This window comes from Pongo pygmaeus, chromosome 2, assembly GCF_028885625.2.
Source record: "Pongo pygmaeus isolate AG05252 chromosome 2, NHGRI_mPonPyg2-v2.0_pri, whole genome shotgun sequence".
In the NCBI taxonomy this organism is placed as follows: domain Eukaryota; kingdom Metazoa; phylum Chordata; class Mammalia; order Primates; family Hominidae; genus Pongo; species Pongo pygmaeus.
In genome coordinates, this window is record NC_085930.1 from 98,537,500 (window position 1) to 98,564,258 (window position 26,759).

Below are 26,759 nucleotides of genomic sequence, written 5' to 3' on the forward strand. Positions count from 1 at the left end.
TGGTGACTCACACCTGTAATCCTGGCACTTTGGGAGGTCAAGTTGGCGGGATCAGCTGAGGTCAGGAGTCCAAGACCAGCCAAACCAACATGGTGAAACCCCGTCTCTACTAAAAATACAAAAATTAGCTGGGCATGGTGGTGTGCACCTGTAGTCCCAGCTACTCGGGAGGCTGAGGCAGAAGAATCGCTTGAACCCAGAAGGAGGCGGTGGTTGCAGTGAGCAGAGATTGCACCACTGCACTCCAGCCTGGGCAACAGAACAAGACTCTGTCGCAAAAAAAAAAAAAAAAAAAAAAAATACTCGACACTTTTTGAACACGGGGCCCCACATTTTTATTCTGCACTGGGCCCTGCAAATTGTGCAACTGGTCCTATTTATGCCTGTCTCAGAGTTATTGGAAAGCCTGCAAAGAGGTAAGATCTGTCAAGGACAACCAAGCCTGGAGTCTGGTGGGTGCTCAGCGAAGGCAGCCATGATTATTACTGTCATGCTGCTGAACCTATTGGTCTGTGAGTTGGATCCTGGATACTAGGTCATACGTAAGCTGGCTAGAGTCAGGTCAAGGAGTCAACTATAGTGCCCAAGAGTGGCCAATTCTGCCTCTTAGACTGTTTCACACGCTGCTGTGAGACTTTCTCAAAATTCTTTCAAGTTGTTAATTTGTTCACATAAATCAGTGGTTTTCCTTCTGCCTGCACTACAGACCCAGAAGTGGATGTTCTTTCCCTCTCATGGCACTGTCAGGTAGAACAGCCAATGGGTCACGAGGTGAGTGGTCAGAATGGTCAGGGGAGAGGTCTGCTGTCACCCAGACAAGCATCACCTTGCTTCCCTGGAGAGAGGCAGCAAAGTGACCAAGAGAGAGAAACAAAGGGGAGGCTATGAAGGGAGGTAGTGCTCTCCTCTTGGAGCTCTGTCTTTCTGGAGAAGATGGTTTGTGGAGTTCTTGTGCATGAAACTTGTTTCTTTTTCCTTTTTTTTTTTTTTTTGTTTGAGATGGAGTCTCGCTCTGTCACCCAGGCTGAAGTGCAGTAGCATGACCTCGGCTTATTGCAATCTCCGCCTCCCAGGTTCAAGCAACTCTCCTGCCTCAGCCTCCCAATTAGCTAGGATTATGGGCATGCACCACCATGCCCAGCTAATTTTTGTATTTTTAGTAGAGACAGCATTTCACCTTGTTGGCCCGGCTAGTCTTGAACTCCTGACCTCAAGTGATCCACCCATCTCTGCCTCCCAGAGTGCTGGGATTACAGGCGTGAGCCACTGCACCCAGCCTGAAATTTGTTTCTTTAGGACTGGGTATAAGACTATCAGATAAAGAAACTGAGGGCCAGCCCAGTACTGTCCAAGATGCTGAGATGCGGGGACAGCACAGTAAACTGATCTCGAGTTTCACCTGGGCTAACCACAGCACCAGAGCAACGCAGCCTCATGTAACCCATGTTTGGGGGTGGGCTCAATTCAATATGGTGCATGACTTCTGACCCAGAGTGCTGTCAGTTACAGCCAACTATATCCTTTCACTGCTTCTGAAATATAGATCTTCTCTGAATGACAGGACTGTCAACCTTATGCTCTGAGCAAGCACTGCATGCTGGGAAGGCAAGGGCACGAATGTGTGATTGCAAGGACTATGGTCCTCCAACACCAGAGACCCATCATATGGTGTCATAGGAAGCCTGTAGGGAGAGGTGTAAATGTAGATGAAGCAATACCTGGTGCCAAGTGGAAAGCAAATTCAAGACAGAGCAAAGACCTACAACAAAAATCATGGCTGCAGCTCACAACTAATTGAGCTCTTCATACGTGCCAAGTTCTGTGCTAAGAACTTTATGCTTATTATGATCTCACTAGCTCTGACAGCAACCCTTGGAAGTAATTATTGTCATCTTCATTTTCCATGTAGAGAAACCAGTGTTTGGAGAGGTAATCTGACTAAATCAAGCAGCTGATAATGTCAGAGCCTAGATTTGACCCCAGTCTGTCTGACTCCAAAAATCAAACTCTCAATGCTCTACTGGCCCTAGTGAGGAGGCCTGTCAAAGAAGCCCAGGAGGTTTGTCAACTTGGTCCTGGATGACAGCAGTTGCTGTAATAACTGAGTTCCCAGCCCTTCCTTTTTCTCAAATATGTTGGCTACTCTTGTAGTAAAAGAAAGTTCTAGATTCATGCCAACTGTACTTCACCCACATGAAGGAGAAGACTAGAGGTTCAAAATTCCATTACAGCCTTTCTCTTTCTCCCACCAAACAGTTTGAAAGGAATATCCAAGAGGGAGAGGAAAAAACAGGTTTGTTAAAGAAGTTGAAAAATGTGCTTTCAAATGAGAAACACGTGTGCGATTATTCCTCATCTTTTGTCTCCTCCTCCCACCAAGTTGAAAAGAAGTTAACATGATACAAATGCACACATCCACATAAAGATAGGAAAAGTCAGTAGTGCAGTGGATGGCAGGCCAGGAGCTGCTGCAGGAAGCTTGAAGAAGTGGTGGAAAACTCCATAGCCACTCCAGCCCAGATCCAAGCAGAGTTTTCAAGCATGTGTACAATGACTCCTGGCAAAGAAGAAAACTGTACTTGAATTTTTTTTAGAAGGGAAGGGAGCAGGAGGGGACAATCTGCTACAGGCAGGCCTGAGAGCAAGCAAGTGTGTCAGAGATTGCAGTAGTGCTGGCGCTAGGCCAGGTTTTTATATCATTTCTTTTTTTTTCCTCCCTTCTGGCACAAACAAGCTATGGAATTTCAAACACTGGATCATCATTTTTGAATTCCCTGCTTTCAACAAAGTGCTCAGTTGGTCCTGTTGACTAGCTTAAAAGTCTGATTTCCTGAGCTAACATTTCCTAGCCATGCAGCTGCAGGGGAGTAAAAACCAGGGGCCTGCCTACCCACTGGCCACCGATGTGCAATGGATCTCTCAGGGAAGCTGGAGGGCCATCCATGGATTTCCTGCCATTACATATTTAACAGCATCAAATATGCCCATTAAAGCACCACTTCAAAGGCTAACATTCTTCCTGGGAGGCCAAGCGAAGGGAGACAGCACCGACCCCCAGGGAGACATTCTAACACCTGATCTCATGGGATGATGGCTTTTCCCAGAAGTTTAGGTATTCCCAAGAGCATGGCTGGCCTGCCCATGAGGGACATGGGGCTGTAAGGAAGCTGCTCTACACAAGCTTTATTCAGGATCAGCGAGAGTTCTTACACCTGGAAGAGTAGTCAGTATCTGCCACCTGTGGAATTTGGCACCATCTAGGTTTTCTTCCAGAAGCAGACTTAAACTTACCTCCATCAGGAGCGGATTTTGAGAATTTTCACTTGATTTTTTAAAACAACATCAAGAAGTCTCTAAATTCCACCTTTCATCCCCAAGTTCCAGATTTCTAGGAAGCTTCCCAGGTTAATCAATGGGAGACAAAATACACTCCACCCTTCTGGCCAGGTGAAAACCTGTCCTACTTCTTCACAGTGACTTGCTTCAGACTGACACAATAACATCACAGTGCAGCCTCCTACTTCAATATTGGCCTCCAATAAACGCTCTGCTGGGTGAACAGGAAACTCATTGTGAGCTGAGTTTCTAAGACTCTAACACTCGTGCAAGAGGCATCGAATTTCAGAGGGATCTTTTGGAGCATGAGCACAAGTAAAAACCAGCTACGGGGTCAAGTCTGGGCTTGCTTTATTTGACCTTGGTTTGTTTTATTTTATTTAGGAAAACTTTTGGGGTGAATGCAGTGGACCATAAAACCCTTACCTTTTAAAGGAGCCCATTGTTAGCAATTTGTTCATCACAGCTCCCTCGATCTCACCAAAAAAGTCTCCAGTCTATGGGGAAGAAGACATATGAGGAGGTGTAGATAAATAATGTGCCCAAACAGGAGAGAAGAAAAGAAAAGGGACACAGTCTGTGTCCTGGAACTGACAGGAGCAAAAGGCAGGTTTTCAGGAAAGTGGAAAAGGTTTTAACAGTCATGAGAAGTTAAGGGATTACACAGCAAACTAGTGAGCAGATGTGAATGCTTCCACAGTACATGGGAGGGGGCTGCGTAACCCATGCTGAATGCTGAAATTAAAACATGCATGCACACACATGTGCACACACACATACCCCACTACCCTTGGATGGAGTAGGTAGTAATCTGCACATAATCCCTTGTGATTAAAACACTACTTCATATCGGCAGAAACAGGCTATGAGAAGGCTTCCTAAGCACTAATAAAAAGAATTGTTTATAATTCCTGGATGACCTGTTTCGGGAAATACAGCAGTCCACTTCATCAGCCCTATAAAGTTCCTGCAGTTGAGAATCCATCCTTTCTCAGAATCACTTTCTGAGGATCACTTTCATTTTGTCATAGGCAGTTGACATATTGACCAAGAGTAAGACTATCCAGCCGCTTGAGGAGACAGCATGGCCAATCAGACTTCTAATGGCCTACCCTACACCTGAGGCTGTCTTAAGGTCATTCGAAGCTTTGCAGTCATTCCCCACCAGCAGGCTGATGTTTTTGTAAGTCTACTTCTTGGTGCTGGCCAAGATTTGCAAACTTTGGTGGAATAAAGAATTAACATCCTCATGCATGCCCTCTGAACTTCTGGAGCCACTATCATGCAAGGTATCCCATGGGGGAGGGCGTATGCAGTGCATGGAACAGAGCCTGCAGCAACGGCCTTCTGCCGACATGCTGAAATGAACCAGTGTTGACCAGCAGAGAAGCCCCATCTCTACTCTGGGTACTCTGAAGATTTGTAGCTTGTGAGTGGGTGGGTGGGTGGAGGGCACTGCAATAAGAATCCAAATTATGTAAATTCCTTAGGCTTTGTATTAACTAAACCCCAATTCCATTGCAACTAACTGAATGACCTCAACCACACTCCTGGGAGTTTTCAGGCAGCAAGACATATATATGAACTTTGGCAAAATGTAAAGGGGGAGAAAAGGAGGAAAAAGGAAACAACATTTCTCTGACTGAATATTGAGCACTTCCTTTTTCACTGCAGGGAAACTTGGAAACTTTTGCAACTCTGTGGGCGTGTACTACTACTAGGAGCAAGAAGGACATTTGTATTTCGTGTGTGTAATATGCCAGTTTCAATGAAACTGGTTGTTAGATGAAGAATTATCCTAATTGGGGCATAGGAAGTCAGACAACATCAAACAAGCCCAGGCTGAGCAGGCTGGCAGGCTCACTGGGTCTATTGCAGGCTTATTCCATGGAGACATAGAGCAGAGAATCTGTAGTGGCCATGGCTGCTCATGGCTGAAACAGAGTCACTGTTTCCATCATTTGTTGGCTGGTCCAGGACTCACCCCTGGAAGACATCCACTGCATCCTTCCTGAGCCCCGGGATCATTCCTATCTCACCCCTACATGAGTAGAGCAGAAGACTAGAGCTCCTCCCTCCGGGCAACTAATTGGTATTCTTGCTCCATAGATTCTTGAATGCCTATGTTCCTCCTCCCAGCCAACAGGGCATATTACTATAGGCCAAAGGACTTTCCTGCTGTCTCAGGGACTGGCTTTGTTTCATGGGCCCATTCATCCTATCTAATGTCCATCGACTGTCCCATGTCTAGTGATGCTCAGCATCAGAGGAGACTGGGAATGGGCATTTTGAGTCTCAATAGTGCAACCAAGGTGCACTGAAAATCCTACAACATTCTCATAAAATAAGACAGGAAATGAAAGCACAATTCCTCAAGTTTCCTAGAGCCCCTGTTTATAAATCACCAAGCCATTCATTTCAGACCCTAAGAAGCCACACTTAAGGACAATTAACTAATTGATTAAGCAGTGAACCTATCATACTGCTGACTACTAAAGAATTTTAAATGATTTAAAAGAGACTTTATTATAATGTATTAGGATACTCAAATATTTGAATTAGAAGAAATCTCATATAGTCAACCATCCTCATTGCACAGAGCCTATCTAGAGGTCTAGACAAGTTAAGGAACTTGCTGATGATCCCAAAACTAGTTAAGGAAGAGAGCTAACATCAGAAACCACCTTCCTCCTCTGATGGTGTTACTTTATTTTATGCACTGTTGAACTTGTTTGTATTTTACCTTTTTTTATACGTTAACGTAATTTCTAATTGCAGGAAAAGTTTTAATGCAGAAAATTTGAATGGAAAAACTTGTTTTTCTATTACAGTACCATTGACTTTAACTCTTATTTTGATTTCCAGGCAGAGTGGAGATTTCCGTGCTCAAGCCCACACCTTGGTTTCTTTTCATCTCTCTCCCTCCCACCCCTACACTGCACATGGTGCAGTCAAATGAAGAATATTCCTCTTCTATCTCTGGACCCTGGTCCCTTGGTGTTGAGAGCCCAAGCTGTTAATCCTTGAACTCAGATAACTGATTTTTAAAAAGCAAAAACCAGAATGAAAGCCATAAACAATAATTATGTAGAAACAGACGTGTATGTGTGTGCACACATATGAAGATGAAATATCTGAAGGAAAAAAACCTTAAAGTTGCCCAAACTATTTAAGGCACCCCACCCTCAAGGCAAAAGTTCTTTATGTAGCACAGACAACTCTTTGGCTAAGAGTTCTATAAATTGAACATTTTATGAGTGAGAGAACAGACCCTGGGCACTGTCACCCCCCTGCATCCCCCACTGGGAGGTAGAAACTCTTTGGGGCCTGCTGAGAAGCAGACTGTGGCGTTCTTAGAGGGATGGAAATAAGGTTTTATAATCTCCTGCTATTACCTCCTAAATAAAGATCATTGTCTCAAAGTTTTAACACCATAATTTGTTCCCCCTGACCCAAGCACATTCTGAGCTCCTTACTTTGAGTTGGTAGAAAATTTTCACTCACCTGTGTGTAGTCTTCAGACACCAAAATAAATCCATTATTGTCTATGAGGTAACAATTCACAGTCTAGAAAATTAAAAAAACAAAACAAAACAAAAAAAAAACAGCTTCAACTTCGGGCCATCACACTGCTTTTAAACAGAATGACACACTTCCAACCTGAGATAAACTTATTTTTTTGGAAGGCAATTGTTTTCAGGCAATTGCAAAAGCCTGCTGGTTCTAGGCTTTAAGGCCATAGTTAAGATAACCCTGGTGTTTACTTTGCAAAACTAACAAAAATAAAACACTGAACAAGTCTTGAATGATCCAGATTGGGATAAAAAGCATATGCATTAAAAAATGATGAATTATAGTTTGTCTTCCTTTTTTTTTTTTTTCTTTATATGACCTGAATAATATTTCCCAGGAACAAAGTGCTCAGAAGCCCCCGAGCCTGTATTGGCCGTTGAAGTGCAGGCTGTTTTGAAAGCAAAACGCCAGCACAATGTCATTACTCTAATGATGTATTAATGAAAACACCGTGTCAGCTCAGAGGACCATCAGGGGACCAGGTAATATTTTTTAATTTGTTCATAGACTGAGGCCGGGGGGAAGGGGCAGACTTCTTTAAAGCGGCCCCTCAGGCCTCCTAAAGGTTTTCAAACTGTGTTTTTAATTGGGAGCTGGATTTGGGGGCAGGGCTGTTAGCTTTTGGTAGCCCAGACTTATAAATTGTAGAAAGCAAGGTAAGCCCAAACCTCTGCTTCCCCCACACTACTTTAATCTCAAGTGAATGATTTGCTACAGGCTAAGTTTTAATTACAGTGCTGTGGAGTTTAAACTTAAGGTTTAATTCCGTCCTTGATGTAACTCAGTTTCTATTTATTGCAGCTTTACATACCAACTGCAACATTTAATTTGTAACATATCTTTACTCTGAGCTAAATTCCGCCTAGCTCCAGGCCACCACGGGGCTGATGTTTTCTGGGACATTTGCCTATCCACAGGGGTGGTTTTGGTTAGGCACAAAAGGGCAGCAGTGAGTTGGTCAGAATGGTCCGTCCTTTATTACTAGACAGTGACTGTGCAGAATCAACAGAAAATTAAAAGCCCTGCTAGCACCTCTTATAAAAGAGTTGGCTGCTCTGGTGAACAGCAGAGCTTCTCCTGGTTATACAAAGGGATCAGATGAATTACTTGAGTAACCTGTTCACAGCTTTGCTATTTGAAGAAGCTCTTGGCCTCAGGGACAGTACCTTGGTCCCGGAGGGAGTCTTGATAAGCTTTCTCCATTGTCAGGAGATAGCATTATGGAAGCAATCTCATAGAACTGTGTTTCTAATATGGTAGCCACCAGTCTTATATAAATTTAAATTTAATTTCAACTTAATTAAAATTAATGCAACTAAAAATTCAGTTCCTTAGTTGCACAAGTCACATTTCAAGGGTTCCACAGCTACCTCTGGTTAGTGACTACACTTTTGGACATTTCTATCATTGTGGAAAGTTCTTTTGGACAGCAGTGCCTTAGATTATACTAGTACTACAATGAGCTTTAACCTAGTCTACATTGGGTCATAACAGACAACTGTATCCTTGCTGATCTGAATGTCATTGTCAGAAGCATTTGACCCCGAGCAATTCCATCTTTAGAGGCTGGAGAAAATGAGGCTAAGACCTGTTGAGCTGCATTCCCAGAAAGTTAAGGCATTCTAAGTCACAGGATGAGACAGGAGGTCGGCATAAGATCCAAGTCTTAAAGACCTTGCTGATACAACAGGTTGCAGTAAAGAAGCCGGCTAAAACCCACCAAAATCAAAGTGGCGATGAGTGTGACCTCTGGTCATCTTCACTGCTATACTCCCACCAGTGCCATGACAGTATACAAATGTCACGGCAATGTCAAGAAGTTACCCTATTGGTCTAAAAAGGAGAGGCATGAATAATCCACCCCTTGTTTAGCCTATAATTTTTAAAAAACCATAAAAATGGGCAACCAGCAGCCCTTAAGGATGCTCTGCCTACAGTGTAGCCATTCTCAATCCCTTTACTTTCCTAACAAACTTGTTTTCACTTTATAAACTTGCCCTGAATTCTTTCTTACATGAGATCCAAGAATCCTCTCTTGGGGTCTGGATCAGGACCCATTTCCAGTAACATCTTTCTGGTGAATCCCAGATGGATGATACTGAAGAGACCCCCGACCCAAAGGAAAATCATCTGCATGCACCAGTTGACTGACTTTGGGTAAGTGGGGTACATCTACCTGGGTAAAGGATGGGACTGGGTTAGAGACCCAACTTAGGGGAGTTAGAGTCTCTCCTAAAGCAGAGTGGGCTCCTATTAATGAAAGGCAAGGATGCTTGATCAAACTTGGGTTCAAGGCTCAACTTAGGAAGGTTAGAGTCATTCCTAGGATTTAGGGGGTTAGAGGCTCCTCTCAGTAAAGTCCCTCTCAGCTAAGAACGGGTTTGGCACTATGGAATGTTAACTACTATTCTTTTTGGATTAATCTGTCTTGCACTTGTTGCTAAGGGCTATGGGTGACAGGATAAGGTATGTACAGGACCACAGGACATGGGGAGCTTTTTCCTTCCCCTAAAAAGGGAAACTTGAGAGCTGATGGGACTGCCAGAAAAGATCCCTTCACTACCGACAAGTGGCCACCTGAACTTTTCAGTTTCGCTGCAATAGGCGGATCTTTCTCTGGCCTCCCTGAGCTCCACTTTCCCCACCCTGCCACAGGCAATGCTTTGCTCTCTCTCCTTTCCCTTTATTATCTTTTCTGTTACCCAGGGCCACCATCTTGCCCAGAGAGAACAAGCTGAAACTCCTGGTCAGAGGTTGGATTAACAATGATGGGACCCAATGGAGGGCAAGTATGAGCCTCGCCAGTTTGATACTGGGCGCTAAGCAAAGGGGCTAATGTCTGTGTTTTGTCACATGTATTTTGCTCTGGCCAGAATGGAAAATCATTTTCCTTTGTGTTGCAGCTTGGCTTCCAGGGCTGTGGTCCAGCCAGCCCGGTCACTAGGGCCACTCAGGGAAAGGGAACCCAGAAGCCTGGGATGCCAATAAAAGGGTAAAAATTTCTTACTAGTCAGACTTCCAGCCTCTTTTTCTCTCTCTCCCCACCCCCTGCTTTCTCTCTCTCTCTCTCTCTCTTTTTCTCTCTTTCTTTCTCTCCCCCCCGCTCCCAATGGGTTGAATGAATGGTAAAAATCACTGTTTAGGTAAAAATCCTCTGTAAGGTAAAAATCCTGTGTAAAGTTTTGATAAATGGGAAAAAGGATTTGTGAGGCTAGTCTTAAACTGTAGTGAATCTGGTGTGCTGTGTGTGTCTTTCTGTATTGTTCTGTCATAAAAGAGGGGTACTCTAGGATAGAGTGCGAGCCTAGGACTCCCATAAGCCCGCTGTTCAAGAGGGCACAGCAAACTGGTCAGTTAAAAACTTTGCTGCACATCCCTGAAAAAATAAAAAAAAAAACTGGATGACATTTCCCTATTGTCTTGTATGTCCTTGGAAACTTGACCTTGTAACCATGTGACTATGCTTTCTCTTTTCACAATAGCAGCATGGGTTCAGGGTTCAATTCCTGGTTTAGGGAATGAGTCCTTTATCTTCTGCGTGTCTGTGTATTTATATGTGTTGTATGTGTAATACAAAAGAGCTTTGATTCATTGGCTTAAAAATAATAGGTGCTTAAATCAAATATTGTCAGAAAAGTAAAAAGTGTAATGTCTTTTAGTTCAGGTGACTTTAGTAATCTTTGGGAAATAAAGATAGTTTTACTGATAGAATAAAAATATCTTCAAAAATGTAAACATTTGGTCTAAATTATGCAAGTCAGATATTAGCTTTGCTAAATATTTTAAGGTCATAAACTGCTTCTTTGATTTTTGAAAATTGTTCAGCTTACCTATTTTGCAGCATTAGATTCTAGATAACGCCTGAGGACATGTGGAGAGTCATGCCCTCTAGTTATGCTGGAAACAGTCAGACCTTATGGTGCCCTAGGCTCGGCACCTAGTACATAATTAAAATCCCTTACTTACCAAGGTTTTTACCAAAAGTAAAAGTTGCTAAGAGTTAACACTGTAACATGTATTTGAGACTACCAAGGAAACCGTTCTACACTCAAGGTGTGTAAGAGAAGTAGAATATACTTTGGAAGGTGGATTTTTTCTGCCTAGATTAAAGGGTTAAAGGACTGTTTTAAGTTAGGATAAAGCTAAAAGTTTGAATGACTTGTGGAAGGTTTGTAAAAAATAAATTGTAAGAGAAATTCTGTGTGTGGACATTGACTAAAGTTAAAGAGGTAGTATTCAGTTTTTCTGTAAATTAAACACTGGAATAAAAGCACAACAGGTTTTTCTTAGAACACTGACCTGCTCTTTCACAAAAAAAATGTAAAGGGTTATACAAGGCTTATGAAAATCTTACCTTATGGTCAAACTGATTAAGACTGAATACATTTGTTTATAAGGTTTTATTAAGAATTGGATTTAACATTAATAGTACACTAATGCAAAGGTAAAACTTGGCTTATTTGGGATAAAAATCATAACAGGAAGCATTATCAAATGTGAAATAGTGTTTGGCTTTCTTTGGGATATATTTGTATAGTTGTGTTATTGGTATGTGTTCCAAAATTATAAGAAGCTCCTATAATTCTAACATGGCTTAGAGTATGTTATTAATAGTCATAATTGTTATGTAAAATTTGGATGCCACAGAAGTAACCAAATTTCCTTATCAATTGTGGCTTTAATAGTGGCTGTCCTAAGACTTTTTATCACCCACCGACAATTGTTGTCTTGTTTTAATCTTCTTCAAAAGATGGTTTATAATCAACTATAGAACTCTGACAGGTGCTATTGAATGCAGGTTTCTGATAACGTTGGAGATTGTGACATTAGAATAGAGGAAGAGACTTTCAGGACTCACAGAGAGCTGAAATGTTCATGACAGAATAGGAGTTCTGTTCAAGCAGAACAGGAGTCAACTGCATGAACTGAACTAATAAAAAACTGAAGTAATATTTTTTCTTTTACTTTTTTGCTTAAAACATTGCTGATCCTTTTTGTTTTCCAGGGCCAAGAAAACTTTTCTTTTGAGCTATTTACAGCTTTTAACAATTGAGTAAACTATACTTCTGCGAAAAAAATTTAGAGAATATTTGTTTCTCTCTACCTGGTTCCTCCAGAATTTGGAAACTATTTGAGAGTATCTTAACTTATGGCAATATAGTTATTTGCATAAATGCAGTAAGAATCTGTTTTCTTTTGTAATAGGATACAATTGGAGAAACTGGTTATTTTACCAAGGCTTTGACTGGAATGGTGTGTTTACATTTAAGGAATCAAACTTGACTTAGAGAGCCAAGAAGAGCCCCTTGAAAAAAACTAGCCTCATACCTTGTCTACACAGTCCCTGTACAGGGTTCCTGACCTGTGGTAAGTAAAGAATGTCACCTTCTGAAAGGCCCAGGAGCCCCAAGTTATCTTGGGACCTCAAGAGGAGAAGAATTTACTCAACTCATAGGTATTTGGGGTAGAAACCCATGGCTAGGCTTGGCTTTAAAAAAAAGTCTTATCTGAGATTCCCTCTATGGAACAAAATTTCATCAAAGACAAATTTAAAAGCCTATGTGAAAAATAATTATTCTTGCTGCACTGTATACAAATAATCAGGCCAAGTATAATAAAGCAAATTAGTCTATGATTTGTCTCTAGCAAAAATGGGAAACTAAAGAAAGAAAAATCATGTTTCAAGAACTGTGGTATACCTGTTATTAAGTTCTAGTCTCATCAGTTGATTTTAAGTTTTTTTCTGTAATTTAGGCCAACCCTGTTTATTCCTGTGAACCAACCAGTGATCTCTTGACTGCTGTCAGAAGAAACAAGAGGGATGGGTAATGTAAAAATCTGGATCAATATTCTAATTCTGGGCATGTATCAGAATCAGCTAGCAACCTCATATCAGCTTGGTTCCAATAGTTGCCCAGTTCATGGAACGCCTTATTTAGTTTACTTGGGATAATTTTACTTAATTTGTTTTACTGTTTTGGAATACATTGCTATTGTACTCTTTGTGTAGAAATGCTGGACAAGCTTACTAAATGTTTTCTTAAACTGAGCACTTTTTAATCTTCTAGATATCATCTTTTGTCAGAACTTGGAGTTATGAATGGCCCTTGCCATACCAATGCTTTCTGACTGAGCTCCTCTCTACCCTGAATGCAAGAGACCCAATAGTTAGGTAGGAATGGCATTGCCCCTATTCAGCATGAAGAAGTTACAGAAGATGCATCTTTATCCCTCTGCAACCCTTAGGATTAAGGGTTTTCGTATAAAAGGGAGGGGGGAAATGTTAGAGGTGTTTGAACCAGAGCAACTCCATCTTGAATAGGGGCTGGGTAAAATGAGGCTGAGACCTATCGGGCTGCATTCCCAGACAGTTAAGGCATTCTGTTTCACAGGATGAGTTAGGAGGTCAGCACAAGATACAGGTCATAAAGATCTTGCTGATAAACAGGATGCAGTAAAGAAGCTGGCTAAAACCACCAAAACATAGATGGTGATGAGAGTAACCTCTGATCATCCTCACTGCTACACTCCAACAAGTGCCATGACAGTTTACAAATGCCATGGCAACATCAGGAAGATACCCTATATGGTCTAAAAAGGAGAGGCATGAATAATCCACGCATTGTTTAGCATATCATCAAGAAATAACGATAAAAATGGGCAACCAGCAGCCCTCGAGGCTGCTGTGCCTATGGAACAGCCATTCTTTTATTCCTTTACGTTCTTAATAAACTTGTTTTCAGTTTACTCTGTGGACTTTCCCTGAATTCTTTCTTGTGTGAGGTCCAAGAACCCTCTCTTGGGGTCTGGATTGGGATCCCTTTCCCGTAACATCATGATGCTCATTCTGCAGATATAGACACTGAAGCAAGGGGCAGCTAACCTCTGTCGAGTCAGTAAATACATGTTGAGTACAGAAGTGGCCTCCATATTCAGATACTGTCAATATTCAAATCCCCACAGTTGCATATAATGCCACAAATCATCATAACCTCTACTCCTAATTAAAACTTAGTCCCTTCGCCAACATCTCTAACTAATTAGTACTCTTGCTATTAGACCTACATCTTTGGTCAATATCTTTTTGTTTGCCTAATACTGTAAATATTGAGCAATGCAATACAGGTACAAGGCAAACAGATTATGAAGTCACTTGAAAATCTTGACAAAGAGGCAAGATTTCATGAAGTCCATGAAAGTAATGTTAAACATCTCCAATCACACAGGAAGCCATTGGCACATTAGAATCTGTCAGAGGCAGAAAGATGAAAAAATACTTGCTACAAATAAAACATGAGCCGTACTTCCAAAGAGAATAATTTCAACAGAAACGGACTAAGAAAAGTACCTAGGAAAACTGATCAAATTCTTTACTATATTTTACCCTTTTTGTGGTCATTCTGAGAAAAATCAAATGTAAAGTGAAGGATTTCATATTGTGCTATTTTATCATCTCATCAGAAACACTAAACTCCTGGCCCCTAAACCCCATTTGTTTCTTTGGAAAATTAGAGTACAACTGCAAATATAACCTAAATTTATTTAAAAATTAAACACAGTTTCATACTTTCCACTTCATTTAGAGAAAAATATTCAAAATAACTTTTTATTATTTGCTGTAAACATTTGGTTCTTTTTCTGACCTTTCTTCTTAGAACGAGGCCCTCCTTATAATGCTCCTTATAACAGCCAGCACCAGTAGAAGGGAGATCAGAAGACTCACTTCTCAGGCATCTGCCCTGCTCCCTCCCACTCCCACTTCTGGTGTGGAAGGAACAGAGCTGAGAGCTCTGGAGCAGGGGCAAACACTGTTTTAACTCAGAACTTGGAAAACCAAGCTGCAAAAATAGGGGAGTGGCCTCCTTGGGAGAATACCAGATGAAAACTATCACACAAAGAGGTTTTTCATAAAACATGACTCTCACTAATAATAGTAACAATAAGAATGTAAGAAGAATAAGGAGGATGGCAGCTACAGGAGGACATCGACTCATGCAAACCTCACTTTTCACAGCATCAAGCAGGGAATTTTTCTCTTGGAAAGAAGAGAAAACTGAGATGTTGTCTTCTCCAAGGTCACACACACACAAGTGAGACTTGAGTCCATTGCTATGAGACTCCAAAGCCCACACTCCTACTGGCTGACCCCCACCCTTACTTTCTAAAAGACAGCAGGACACAGTTAGTTAGGGTCTAGGGATTTTGGCTGCTCATGGAAAGCTTTCCTTGTTTGAAAAAAGCAATCCTTTTATATAATGTGTGTGTGTGTGTGTGTATCTATATCTATACCTATATTTATATCTAATCTCTATGGATATCTAAGACAGATCTTGTCTGACACCTGCTACCAAAGGAAACCACAACAAATGGCAGAAAAATCAATGTACCAAGTGTCTGGGGTGTTATTATTGTGGCCGAAAGCAAGTAAAAACAATAAAAGTGACTGACGTCTGGGTCAGTTTGGTCAAGTGGTATCAACCCCAATTATAGGTTCCTAGACTCCCTGGGCATAGCAATTCTTGAGCTAATATCTGAACCAAGACATAGTTTAGGGGGATTTTTCTATCCATTTCCACAACTTGCTACAGAATAATCTATGGAAGAAAAACATATGTCCATTATATGCTAGAGTCTAAAAATACCCTTGATGAACCACTCATTTTGGTAAGATTGCTCTACATCCTAGCAAACAATGATGGGAAGAGGAACAAGGCGGAGAACTGGCCAGGGCTCCTGAAGGATAACACGCCTAAGCTTCCATTTCCACCAAAGGGGGCCACTTTTTTTTTTTTTTTTTTGGAGACCAAGTCTCACTCTGTTGCCCAGGCTGGAGTGCGGTGGCGTGATCTTAGCTCACTGCAACCTCTGCCTCCCAGGTTCAAGAGATTCTACTGCCTCAGCCTCCTGAGTAGCTGGGATCACAGGCATATGCTACCACACCCAGCTAATTGTTGTGTATTTTTAAAATAGAGACAGGGTTTCACCATGTTGCCCAGGCTGGTCTTGAACTCCTGGCCTCAAGTGATCCTCCTGCCTTGGCCTCCCTAAATGCTGGGATTACAGGCATGAGCCACTGTGCCTGGCCTGGGCCTCACATCTTCCCCAGCAAAGTAGGCACGTTTCCCATGCATGGGCTGGGGAACAGCATTTATTTCTTCTACACTGAGTACCAGTTGGTATTTATTTCTTATACCATGCTTCTATTTAACACTATTTAAATCAACTTTTCCCTCTTATATTAAGATTCCAGGACAGAAATTTGGCAGCAGAGAAGATGCCTTACCATACTTGTTTATGGCTAATTTTGAATTTCAAGGTCATACTGAGTATAAAGACTCGTGCACCATACTAAGCAAGAAACAGGTACTGTCAACATTGGGATTTACAAATCACTGAGGAAAATTACAAGTCCAAGGCAGGGTGCTGTGTCATTGATGTAGACCTTGGTCACTGAATCTGAAAGGTGCCACTGCATTTTTTTTTTTTTTTTTAGATGGAGTCTCACTCTGTTGCCCAGGCTGGAGTGCAGTGGCACGTGATGTTAGCTCACTGCAACCTCTGCCTCCCAGGTTCAGGTGATTCTCCTGCTTCAGCCTCCTGAGTAGCTGAGACTACACGTGCACACCCCAATGCCTAGCTAATTTTTGTAGTTTTAGTAAAGACGGGATTTCACCATGTTGGCCAGGCTGCTCTCAAACTCCTGACGTCAAATGATCTGCCTGCCTTGGCCTCCCAAAGTGCTGGGATTACAGGTGTGAGCCATCGTGCCCGGCCACTTTTTCCTTATAGACATTGCTGTTACTTTGTCTAACTGTAAACATTAAAAGGCAAATTGAGTGACAAGATGACTTTCTAAACAGACTTCCCTGTCAATGACCACTTGGATTAAATTATTATTGAGAAGTAGAGTGCAGTGCAGTAAGCCCACTAGAGTTAGGGGGTCAGAGTGCTGGGTTTATGGATAAATCAGGACAGAATTAGCTAGAGTCCAGTCTGATGAACTGTTTTTTCCATATCACTTTACAATAAATAATATTCAATTCCCTTCTCCATATGGCCTGTCCAATAAAAGGAAATGGGAACTATTTTCTCAGCTTTCCCTCGCTGTGCTACCCTTTCCTCCCAAATTAAGCCCAACGTCTTAGAATATGTCTATCCATCACCCTGCCCCAAGGGTGCACTAACAAGTTGAAGAGCTTGAAGAAATTAGGAGTTCAAACAGACACTTGTAAGCACCTACTCCACAACTACCTTTGGCAAAACATCTGGGGATGAGGTTGTTTTTAAAAATGCAGCAATAAAGGGCAGGGTGGAGAGCACAGAGGGAAGTTGATGTTTTAAAAAAGGCATCTTCCTGCAACTATTCCGATGGTTCCGTATTACTCAAAGAAGTCTGATTCTTAGTCACAGAGGTGGATCAGGTAGATACCTGAAGTTAAAGCCCAAACCCAGGCCATGGGAATTGGGCAGTCACAGATTGGAAGAGCAGGGTGCCTGGGAGTGACAAATGGCAGTACTAACCTTGTGTACACTGGAAGGGGTACTAGCCCAAAGGTTAAGACACCAGTTTGAGAATCAGAGACTATGCCATTTGCTATCAGTGTGACCTCGAACAAAGTCTTTCTAACACTCCGAGTCTGTTTTCTGATCTGAAAGATGGAGATAGCACCAAGTATTTCATAATGTTGCTGAGAAGATTAAATGGGAGGGTGCATGTAAAGTACTGAGCATAGTACCTAGTGCATAGTAAGTCCTCCAAGAACACAGGCTTCCATCTGCTCAGCAAATGTTTATTGGTCACCTATGATGTGTCATTTTTACAAGTATCCTAATGCTACAATTGTACAGTTTTTCAAAAAGGGAAGTTGTTACATAGTTCATAGCAGGAGGTCCTGGCCCACTGGCTGAACTTTGCTGCTTTTTGCCTTTTGTTTGGAAGGATGCCTTTTGTTTGTTTTGATTGGATAAACAACTCACTTAGAAACCCGGTATTGTACTGCCTGTTGTCTTCATTTGTGGCGAGAGAGGGAGAGAGAAATACACACATACTAGGTTCTTGCATCTGAGGGTGGGGCCTGAATGTCTGTACATCAGGCACAGGAAGGTGCCACTCCTTGCTACTTTTCTCCAGGTCTCATGATCCAATCCCTAATATTTCCACCGTGGAACACGCTTGACACTTATTTCACATCAGTTGCTCTATCTTTTCATTAACTAATGATCATATCAAAACACTGTCTTTTGAAAAATTTATTGCAGAGGGGTCACCTAGGAAAGATGCACTTGGTAGGGGTCACCTATGCCCCCCGTCCTCCTTCGCTATTCAAATTATCCTCAAACCTATCCTCTGGCTAAGCTGGGCGGTCCAACATGCAGGCAGGTGCCTGGCTGCCTGGAGGCAGCCCTTCTCGTTGCCCTGTCATAATTTAAGCAGGTCTTTCTGATGCCAGAGGAAACGCCTACAAGCCCTCCAAAAGTCTTAGAGATTCTTAATAAGGGTTATTAGCCTCTATTCCTTTGGAACAAGAAAGGGTAGAGCTGACTTTGATCATGAAGTTTTCGATTCTCTCACTGCCCTCACACCTCTTCCAATGCCTCAGTAGGAGACACCTTCTCACCTTCCACCGTCTTTGCTAACTCCTGGTACTCTCATCAGATGAGAAGTGTTGCACAGGTGAGTGGAAGAAGAGACTGAAAGCAGTGAGGAAACACTAGCACCTGCAGGTCAGACTGAGATCAGAGGTGAACGTGGCCCTCGTTCCTCCCTTCTGTCCTGAATGCTGACTGTGTTTTCCTTGACCACAATGACCCTTTGCCACTTTGGTGCCTCTACAGTGGTGTTCTTTGCTTGGAAAGCTCTTCTCAGGCTTCAGGAATTGTCTTCAATATCATCTCCTTCTTTGGTTGACTTAAATGTTACCCCCTCAGAGAAGCCTTCCCTGACTACCGCATGTCAGTTTACTCTGCAGGACTTATCACAATTGATGATCATATAAGTTTATCTCTCCTGCTAACCGGTAAGCTCCAGGAGAGCAAGGCCTTTTCTGACTTTGCTTCCCGTTGACTGCCCAGTGCTCAGCCAGGCACCAGGTGCCTAAGAAGGGCTCAGTAAAGATGTCTTGAAAGAAGAAGTGAGTGTGTGAACTGTTGCCTCAATGGCTTGGAAGTTAACATTCACCCTGGGTGAAATGGAGTTCCTTAAAAGTCAGCCCCATGGCCAGGCCCTCAAGTCACATGGCTCAGGTTCCGACTGGACCAACCAAAGATGCACCTCTACAACATGGCAGAGCATCTGGCACACTGGCTCCACCTACCAGCCAGGGCACTCCTGCCCAGGCCCAGAGAGTGCATTGATGGGGGAGACAAAGGGGCTGGAGTGGATCTAAGGCTAAGTGTGTCTGATAAGCCCGAGGGAGTTGGGCCAGGTCATAAGTGCAATGGAGAAGCCAGAACACTGAACTTAATGAGCCCCCACAGCTGTTTTTAATGGGGACCTGATCATTCGAGGGCAGTTGGGGGAGAGGAGGAACATGGTCTCATATGCCTAATTAAAAGTTACAAAAAAGAGAATGACACATGGCAAGAGTCTGCTGAAACAATGGAAAGGGGCCTTGGTGAGAAGGCAGGGCTGACTTTTCTATTTAAAACAGTGTCAATTGGTTGCCTGGAGCCAAAATTTAAGAGTCAAAGAGGACAATGGATGACAGGTTCAAAGTACAAACTCAGGACATTTGAGCATCAGATCAAGTTCAGAAATCAGGGCAACTTCAAGGCTTAATTTTCAAAGCATGTGGACCTTTAACTGACATTTGAATAGGGGTTTATCCCAACGGTTGCTAAAAGAACATTGTTAGTAGTGAGCAAGAGGTCGTAGCCTGTGCTTACTATGCCCAGGGGAAATTGTCACTTGCCCAAAGTGTATATACCATTGCTGTCTGAGGTTTCAAATCCAGCAACCTGAAACCACAGCATGGAAGAAAACATCTTCAGAGTTTGTTTGTTTTTTTAATTTATAACCAACATTTATTGAATGCTTATCATTTCCAGGAGCCATACCATGCATTGTTCATATCTTATCTATTCATTCTTCACCATTACTCTGTGAGGTGGATATTTCTATCCCCATTGTATAGTTGAGAAAACTGAGGCATGGAAAGATTTGGAAACTTGCCCAAGGTCACACATTTTATTACTGTCAGAGTCACAACTTGAAGCCAGTCAGTGTAAATAGTTTTGCCTTTAACCACCATGTTAGACTGCCTGTGAAAGCAGTCATTGAAGAATGAACATATATTGGATGTTTCCAACTCTAAGTGGAAATCCATTTCCACTTGTTTTTATATGAGGATGCATTGAGGCAGTGTGGGTTCTGGGAAGATCACTGTCTCTGGCTTTAGTTATAAAATTGTTTAACCAACTATCCAACCATCTATCCAATCAATCAACCAACTACCTAACCAACCAACCAACCAATGAGCCAACCAACTATTCAAGCTACTGCCCTAGCTATGAGCCACCCGTCCAACCATCTGTACAATCAGCCAACTAACCAACTAACCATCCTCACTCCTCTTACTGTAAAACGGGGATTCATAATTATACCCACTGTGCAAGTGAAGAGCTTAACATAGGGCCTTGAGACACTGATTAATCACTACTACTATTGAGTTGTGTTGTTCTTGAGCTGAGCACTCCAATAAGACAATAAATGTCTCAAAGACATGGGAGAGGCTTGAGGCCCACTTGACTATCCACGAAAATTATCCCTGAACTTGCTGAAAAGGGTGTGGACTATAGAACTTCACAGGGTATTCTTTCCTAAGGGGAAAATTAGTTTTGATCTGATGACCACAGAAACTTGGGCTTCTGCAGAAAACTTTGCTGATTGGCTTTTTTTTTTTGATGCTGTGACTCATACAATGATTATGATTTTCTAACCAGCAGCCAGATCTTCTGGGACTGAGCATTTTGTTTTAACTTCATCCTGGACTTCCTATTTCCTTACTTGTTTCTCCTTTGTCCACCTTTTTGAAATCTACTTCCTAATCTATGTTTTCTGGGTTGAAATTGTTTGGTTAGGATTTCTTAAGTCCTCGTGATAACCAGAAGGAATATAAATATGTGACTATTTATAAGGTCTAGTTTACATATTGACTGCTGTTTCACTGATGCAGAGAGAGAAAGGCTACCTCAGGAGAAGTGAAAAGGCCACCATGCTTCTGCCTGCTCCAAAACATGGGGCAGAGGGTATGGGATGGCATGGTATAAAAACATAAAGCAGATGGAAACACTTTGGGTAGTGGTATAGTTTCATCTTCCATTGCGCATGTGTAGGATTAAAATCCCTTCTCCCAAAAGACAGAGAGAGAGAAAAAGAGGAGAGGAGAGGGGAGGGGAGAGGAGAGGAGGGGAGGGGAGAGGAGAGGAGGGGAGGGGAGAGGAGAGGAGGGGAGGGGAGGGGAAGGAAGGAGAGGGGTGAGGAACGGAGGGGAGGAGAGGAGAAGAAAGGAGAGAAGAGGAGGGGAGGGGAGGGAAGAGGAGGGGAGGGGAGGGAAGAGGAGGGGAGGGGAGGGGAGAGGAGGAGAGGGGAGGGGAGGGGAGAGGAGGGGAGGGGAGCGGAAAGGAGGAGAGGGGTGAGGAATGGAGGGGAGGAGAGGAGAAGAAAGGAGAGGAGAGGAGGGGAGGGGAGAGGAGGGGAGGGGAGGGGAGGGGAGGGGAGAGGAGGGGAGGGGAAGGGAGGAGAGGGGTGAGGAAGGGAGGGGAGGAGAGGAGAGGAAGGGAGGGGAGGGGAGGGGAAGGGAGGAGAGGGGTGAGGAATGGAGGGGAGGAGACGAGAAGTAAGGATAGGGGAGGAGACGAGAAGTAAGGATAGGAGAGGAGAGGAGCGGAGGGGAGGGGAGGGGAAGGGAGGGGAGGAGGGGAGGGGAGGAGAGGAAGGAGACAGAGAGACAGAGAGGACAGAAGAGGAGAAAGAAAGAAAAGAAAAAAGGAGAAAAGATTTGTAGGAAAGAAGCAGTATGCTACAAAGTAAAATTTTGAGTTTCAAAGTTTTTAACTCCTAGATTTTTTGTTTGCTTATTACATGAAATTAGCTGAGTCACTTAATTTCTCTCATCCTCAGTTTTTCTTATCTGCAAAATGGGCCAACAAGTCCTACCTATTTCACCAGTTGTTACAAGGATGGAAAGAGATTAAGGCATGTAGAAAAAGGTTTGAGAATTGTAATGTGAGCTTCAAACAGTAGGAGTTAGGAGTTTGTATTATTTCCTACAAAATGTCAAAATTCCAATAGTGCTATCCATGAGACATTTAAAGCACATTTCTAGCTGTCATAAACTGATGGGAGGTGGGGAACAAAAAAAAAAGAAACAAAGCAAATGATTTTTTTTTTTTTTAGATTGGCCCAGTACAACGTGTCAACCTGGCCTTGTTTATAAGGGCATTCCCTCGGGCATAAAGCACCATCTGTCACCTTCTCTCCACAGGGGTAGAAACAGGACCAGGAGGCCGTCTTACCTCATCATCACAGCTGATGGAGCATTTGCCATCCACGGAGGCACACTGTGAAGGCAAAAATCAGAGGGAAATGTGTTACTATGTTAGTTGGGCATCCCAGTGCCTGCTGTGGCTGCCACTGAGCTACTTAAGGACAAGCTATCCAAGTCATGGGCTAGAATTCAAATGCCCAATTTCATTGAAAAGGAATGCTCCATGTCGTGTCTTGTCTACTATCTCTGGAATCAGTATCAATTCCAAGTAGTAATGTAAAATAAAAGATCTACGAAACAATTGAGGAGCCGGGGGCAGGCACAGTGGCTCACACCTGTAATCCCTGCACTTTGGGAGGCCAAGGAGGGCAGATCACTTGAGGTCAGGAGTTCGAGACCAGCCTGGCCACATGGCAAAATCCCATCTCTACTAAAACACACAAAAATTACTCCAGTGTGGTGGCAGGTGCCTGTAATCCCAGCTACTCAGGAGGCTGAGGCAGGAGAATCACTTGAACCAGAGAGGTGGAGGGTGCAGTGAGCCGAGATCGCACCACTGCACTCCAGCCTGGGTGACAGAGCAAGACTATCTCAAAAAAAAAAAAAAAAAAAAAAAAAATTGAGGGGGTAGCTGGCTCTTTTTTATCTACTTTATGTTGTCATTAAATAGTAATGATATCTTTTTAAGATCTCAAATATTTTGGTAACTAAAAATACAATTATGTAATTAATTTAAAATTCATTAATTCTCAATGACTTTAAAAAACCCCTGTCCATCTCCTTAGTTTATAGTTTCCTAAAGTATCTTAATCTAAGGGATGATAAACCATTCTAACATTTATTCTTGGGCAGATGGCAGCAACTTATCAGTGGCCCTTTCTACCAAATTACTCAACAAATACCACTGAGATTACTTAGTACAGAGAGCATAGTGAAAAGAAAAAAATGTTCCCAGATTCTCCAAGGTAGACCCTGTGAACAAAGAAGTCAGATATATGTTTTGGAGAAACTAGTTACGTAAAGGGTTTCAAGATTTTGATAATGAGATTCACAAGTAAGTAAACAGGCACGACCACAGGATTTGGAGAAAGTCAGTATGAAAATCTCACAAAAGGCCCCAATACTTAAAAGAAAAACTCCTTTGGAAGGTCACTATCTTGATCCCACAATTAAAACTGTTCCTAGGAGCAAATTCCCTGCTTTGCTCAGCATGTGGTGTCTAACATGCTGACAGCCCTTTATTTTGCAGTGAAATGAAAGGTAATCTGAGCAGCCGGCAGCTGATTTCACAAACATTCATCGGAAATCTGGCACTTTCAGGCTCCAGGTACCCAAATGTGAACACCTGTATAATAACAGTGTCACTAATGCTTCAAGATGCTGATTATAACTTACCTGTCTGCTGGCAGTCCAGAACTTCCTTTGGAAAAATTCAAGTTTCATCTGAATGCCTACAGCTGGGACAAATTATAAATAAAACAAGGCATTAGTGATCCCTTTACACAATTATTTAAGATTATCGTTGAAAATTATCCATCATGGCAAGAAGCTGATATAAGCATATAAAATAAAATGTACAGTGAAGCATACAACTAAAACATTTTATCTTTCAGGTAAAGAATTCTCAAGTTTACCTACCCTCACAGAACTCTCGATACAAAACAAACAGCACCGTGCAGATGGCTCTTTGGAGACATGTTACTCTGGCATTTCTAAAATTCATATGCTTGCACCACTGCCCCTACCCCCACCCCAACACAAGCTGAAAAGAGGAAAGAAAAAAAAAATTCAAAAGATCACTATTGCGTCAGTTCCTGTATCAGCTATTACTGTTTGAACTGGCATGTCTAAAATGTGTACTCTGCATGTGTTTTTGAGATGTAACATTTGAAAAGCACTTGTCATGAGGCTAGAATTCAGAAGTGAGTCACTTTACTATAATGTGTCTTAGTTTAACTGGCCTCCTAGAGTACACATCTCAAGGTTCTTCTCTCCCACAGAACTCTGGTAAAATTATGTAATTTTTTCTTTGTCTGTGAAAAGCTTCCTAAAGCAACCGTGAATGCTAGTTCTAGCGACAGAAACAGCCAAAAAGAGAAGAGGTTAAGAATGTGACTTGAAACTTTGAGAAGTGAAATTTAGTGGAACCTCAAAACTATAACATGAGGAAGTTCACCTTATTTTTCTCCATGAAGCCCAAACCATTTGAAAGACTTGAAACCATCTCACGAAGTAAAATGGTAAGGGCAAAATGCTCCTCAGATGGTGGGAAAACTTGAGAGGCGTTCAGAAGAATGAGACTACGGGGAATACTGAATTCCCTGGAGCACGTCATTTACCCCAGTGCAGTTTTGCAAACTGTAGTCTGTTGCACACAACCTCCCAATTTTTACCATATTTGCATACCACCAATACTCTTATTTTTCTTCCACATTTCTTTCTTTTGCTTAAAGACCTACAGTAATTCAACCTAAATAATATTGGAACACCCATCAAAAGAAATACACAATTGTAAGAAAAAAAATCACTTAAATACTCTAAAAATTTTGCGTGCCACTATACTGGACCTCCCATTGGGGTAATCATTGTTGTGCTGGCTTCAGGAACTTGGAGATTCATAAAGGTCTTGGGCTGTTGTTACCCTGATAACTATCAAGGGCATTTCTACTTCCTAAAGAAATCGTTGAAGCAAACCCTGACAGTAAAGGTTAACTGGGTGTGTACATTGGGAGAGATTTGCCATCTGTGTTTGCACTTAGAATTTCAGACTCTAGGATAAAGACTAGAGCAGTGCACAGCTGCAACATGCAGAATGTGAAAAGCCTCTGAAATGCACCATGTCGGTGCCCCAGGCTCATTCTGCTCTGCCCTAAGTGTCCTTCGTTCTCTGGACCACAACCTTCCCAAGAATGAGGACCTGTTCTTGCTCCCTGCTGGACCCCTGCCTCCAGCAAGATGCTGAGTACACAGACGACCCATAGGTAAATGCTTGCTTTTTAAAAAAACTTTCAAGTGATATTATAGTCAGCAGTTAGAGAGAAATATAGAAGAGTAACACCTATGTGAATTGTTTGTTTGAGACAGAATCTCACTCTGTTGTCCAGGCTGGAGTGCAGTGGTGTGATCTCAGCTCACTGCAACCTCTGCTTCCCAGGTTCAAGTGATTCTCATGCCTCAGCCTCCCGAGTAGCTGGGATTACAGGTGTGCACCACCACACCTGGCTAATTTTTGTATTTTTTGTAGAGATGAAGTTTCACCATGTTGGCCAGGCTGATCTCTAACTCCTGGGCTCAAGTGACCTGCCCGCCTCAGACTCCCAAAGTGCTGGGATTACAGGTGTGAGCCATGTGGCTGGCTTGGGTATGTTTTAAAAGTGTCCCAGATGATTCTCATGCACAGCCAAGGTGGGGGATGGCTGTAGTAAATCAGCTGTTGGGGACCTACTGTGATGTGGGCCACGTGGCTAGACTACACAACACAAGCTGTTCTTCCCGGCATCGGAGAACATTTCAGAGAATGCCTGAAGGAAGCTGATTTTGAGTCTGATGGTGGTTGACTGCATTTCAAATAAATCTCGTCTTCCAAATGCCTGACAGGCCAGGGTGCAGGATGCGAAACAGGGTCTGGGCTGAATTCTGATCAGATGCACTGGCAGGTGGGGGTGAGTGCTGGGCTTGGAACAAGTATCTCCGGTTTCACCAAAGATAGGCAGGGGCTGGCTGAAAACTGACTTCAGAGGAGAGGCCTCAAAATTGTTGTGACAACCAATAACTGGTATCTAAGAGAAGGGTGGGAAATGAGTTCATGTGTCCTCCTCTGTGTGCCTCTTTACAGCTCCCCTCCCGCAGTACTCCCCAGCCAGCCCCCACCAGGTTGTCAGGCAGAGAGTAAGGCTAAGGCTATCCCTCAGAGCCAAGGGCAAGCTGCAAGGCCCTACAGGGTAGAGCATCAGGGCTCCCTGAAAGAGTCACTCCAGGGTAGCCTTTCCATGGTGCTTCCCCCTCCAACAGCCCAGAGCTGTCCTGGGCCCACCTGTCATCTCTTGAGCTTCCACGAGTCTCCTGATGCCCTTTCTGAGACCCCCAACCCCGTTCTCTGATGGAGCCCTCATCTTCCCCTCCCTGATGAAACCAGCTGCTCCCCCCTGGGTGTTTATCCATCTCACATACTTGCAGCCTGTTCTCATCTGCCCCTGTCGGTCCTCTACCCCAGTTCCTTGGGGCGCTTTCATCTTTCCTCATGAGTCAGTCCCTCCATCCCATTAATCATGCAGGCTGCTTCTCTCTGATCTCCCTCCAGCAGGCTGCATCCTCGTCCTGGTCCTGATGCCCTGAACTAGACACTGCTTCCCTCTCTCCTCA

The 26,759-nt window shown here is 42.9% G+C and overlaps 1 protein-coding gene across 1 annotated transcript in view; it reads right to left on the reverse strand.

The window, feature by feature from the left end:
* Window positions 1-26,759, reverse strand: part of CACNA2D3 (calcium voltage-gated channel auxiliary subunit alpha2delta 3) — a 924,385-nt gene that overhangs the window by 77,422 nt on the left and 820,204 nt on the right. The window contains exons 28-31 of the mRNA XM_054481187.2: window positions 23,793-23,854; window positions 22,426-22,470; window positions 6,841-6,903; window positions 3,763-3,833 (exon numbers count right to left, since the gene is read on the reverse strand). Of these exons, the coding sequence (XP_054337162.2) occupies window positions 3,763-3,833; window positions 6,841-6,903; window positions 22,426-22,470; window positions 23,793-23,854 (241 nt within the window). The remainder of the gene's footprint in view (window positions 1-3,762; window positions 3,834-6,840; window positions 6,904-22,425; window positions 22,471-23,792; window positions 23,855-26,759) is intronic.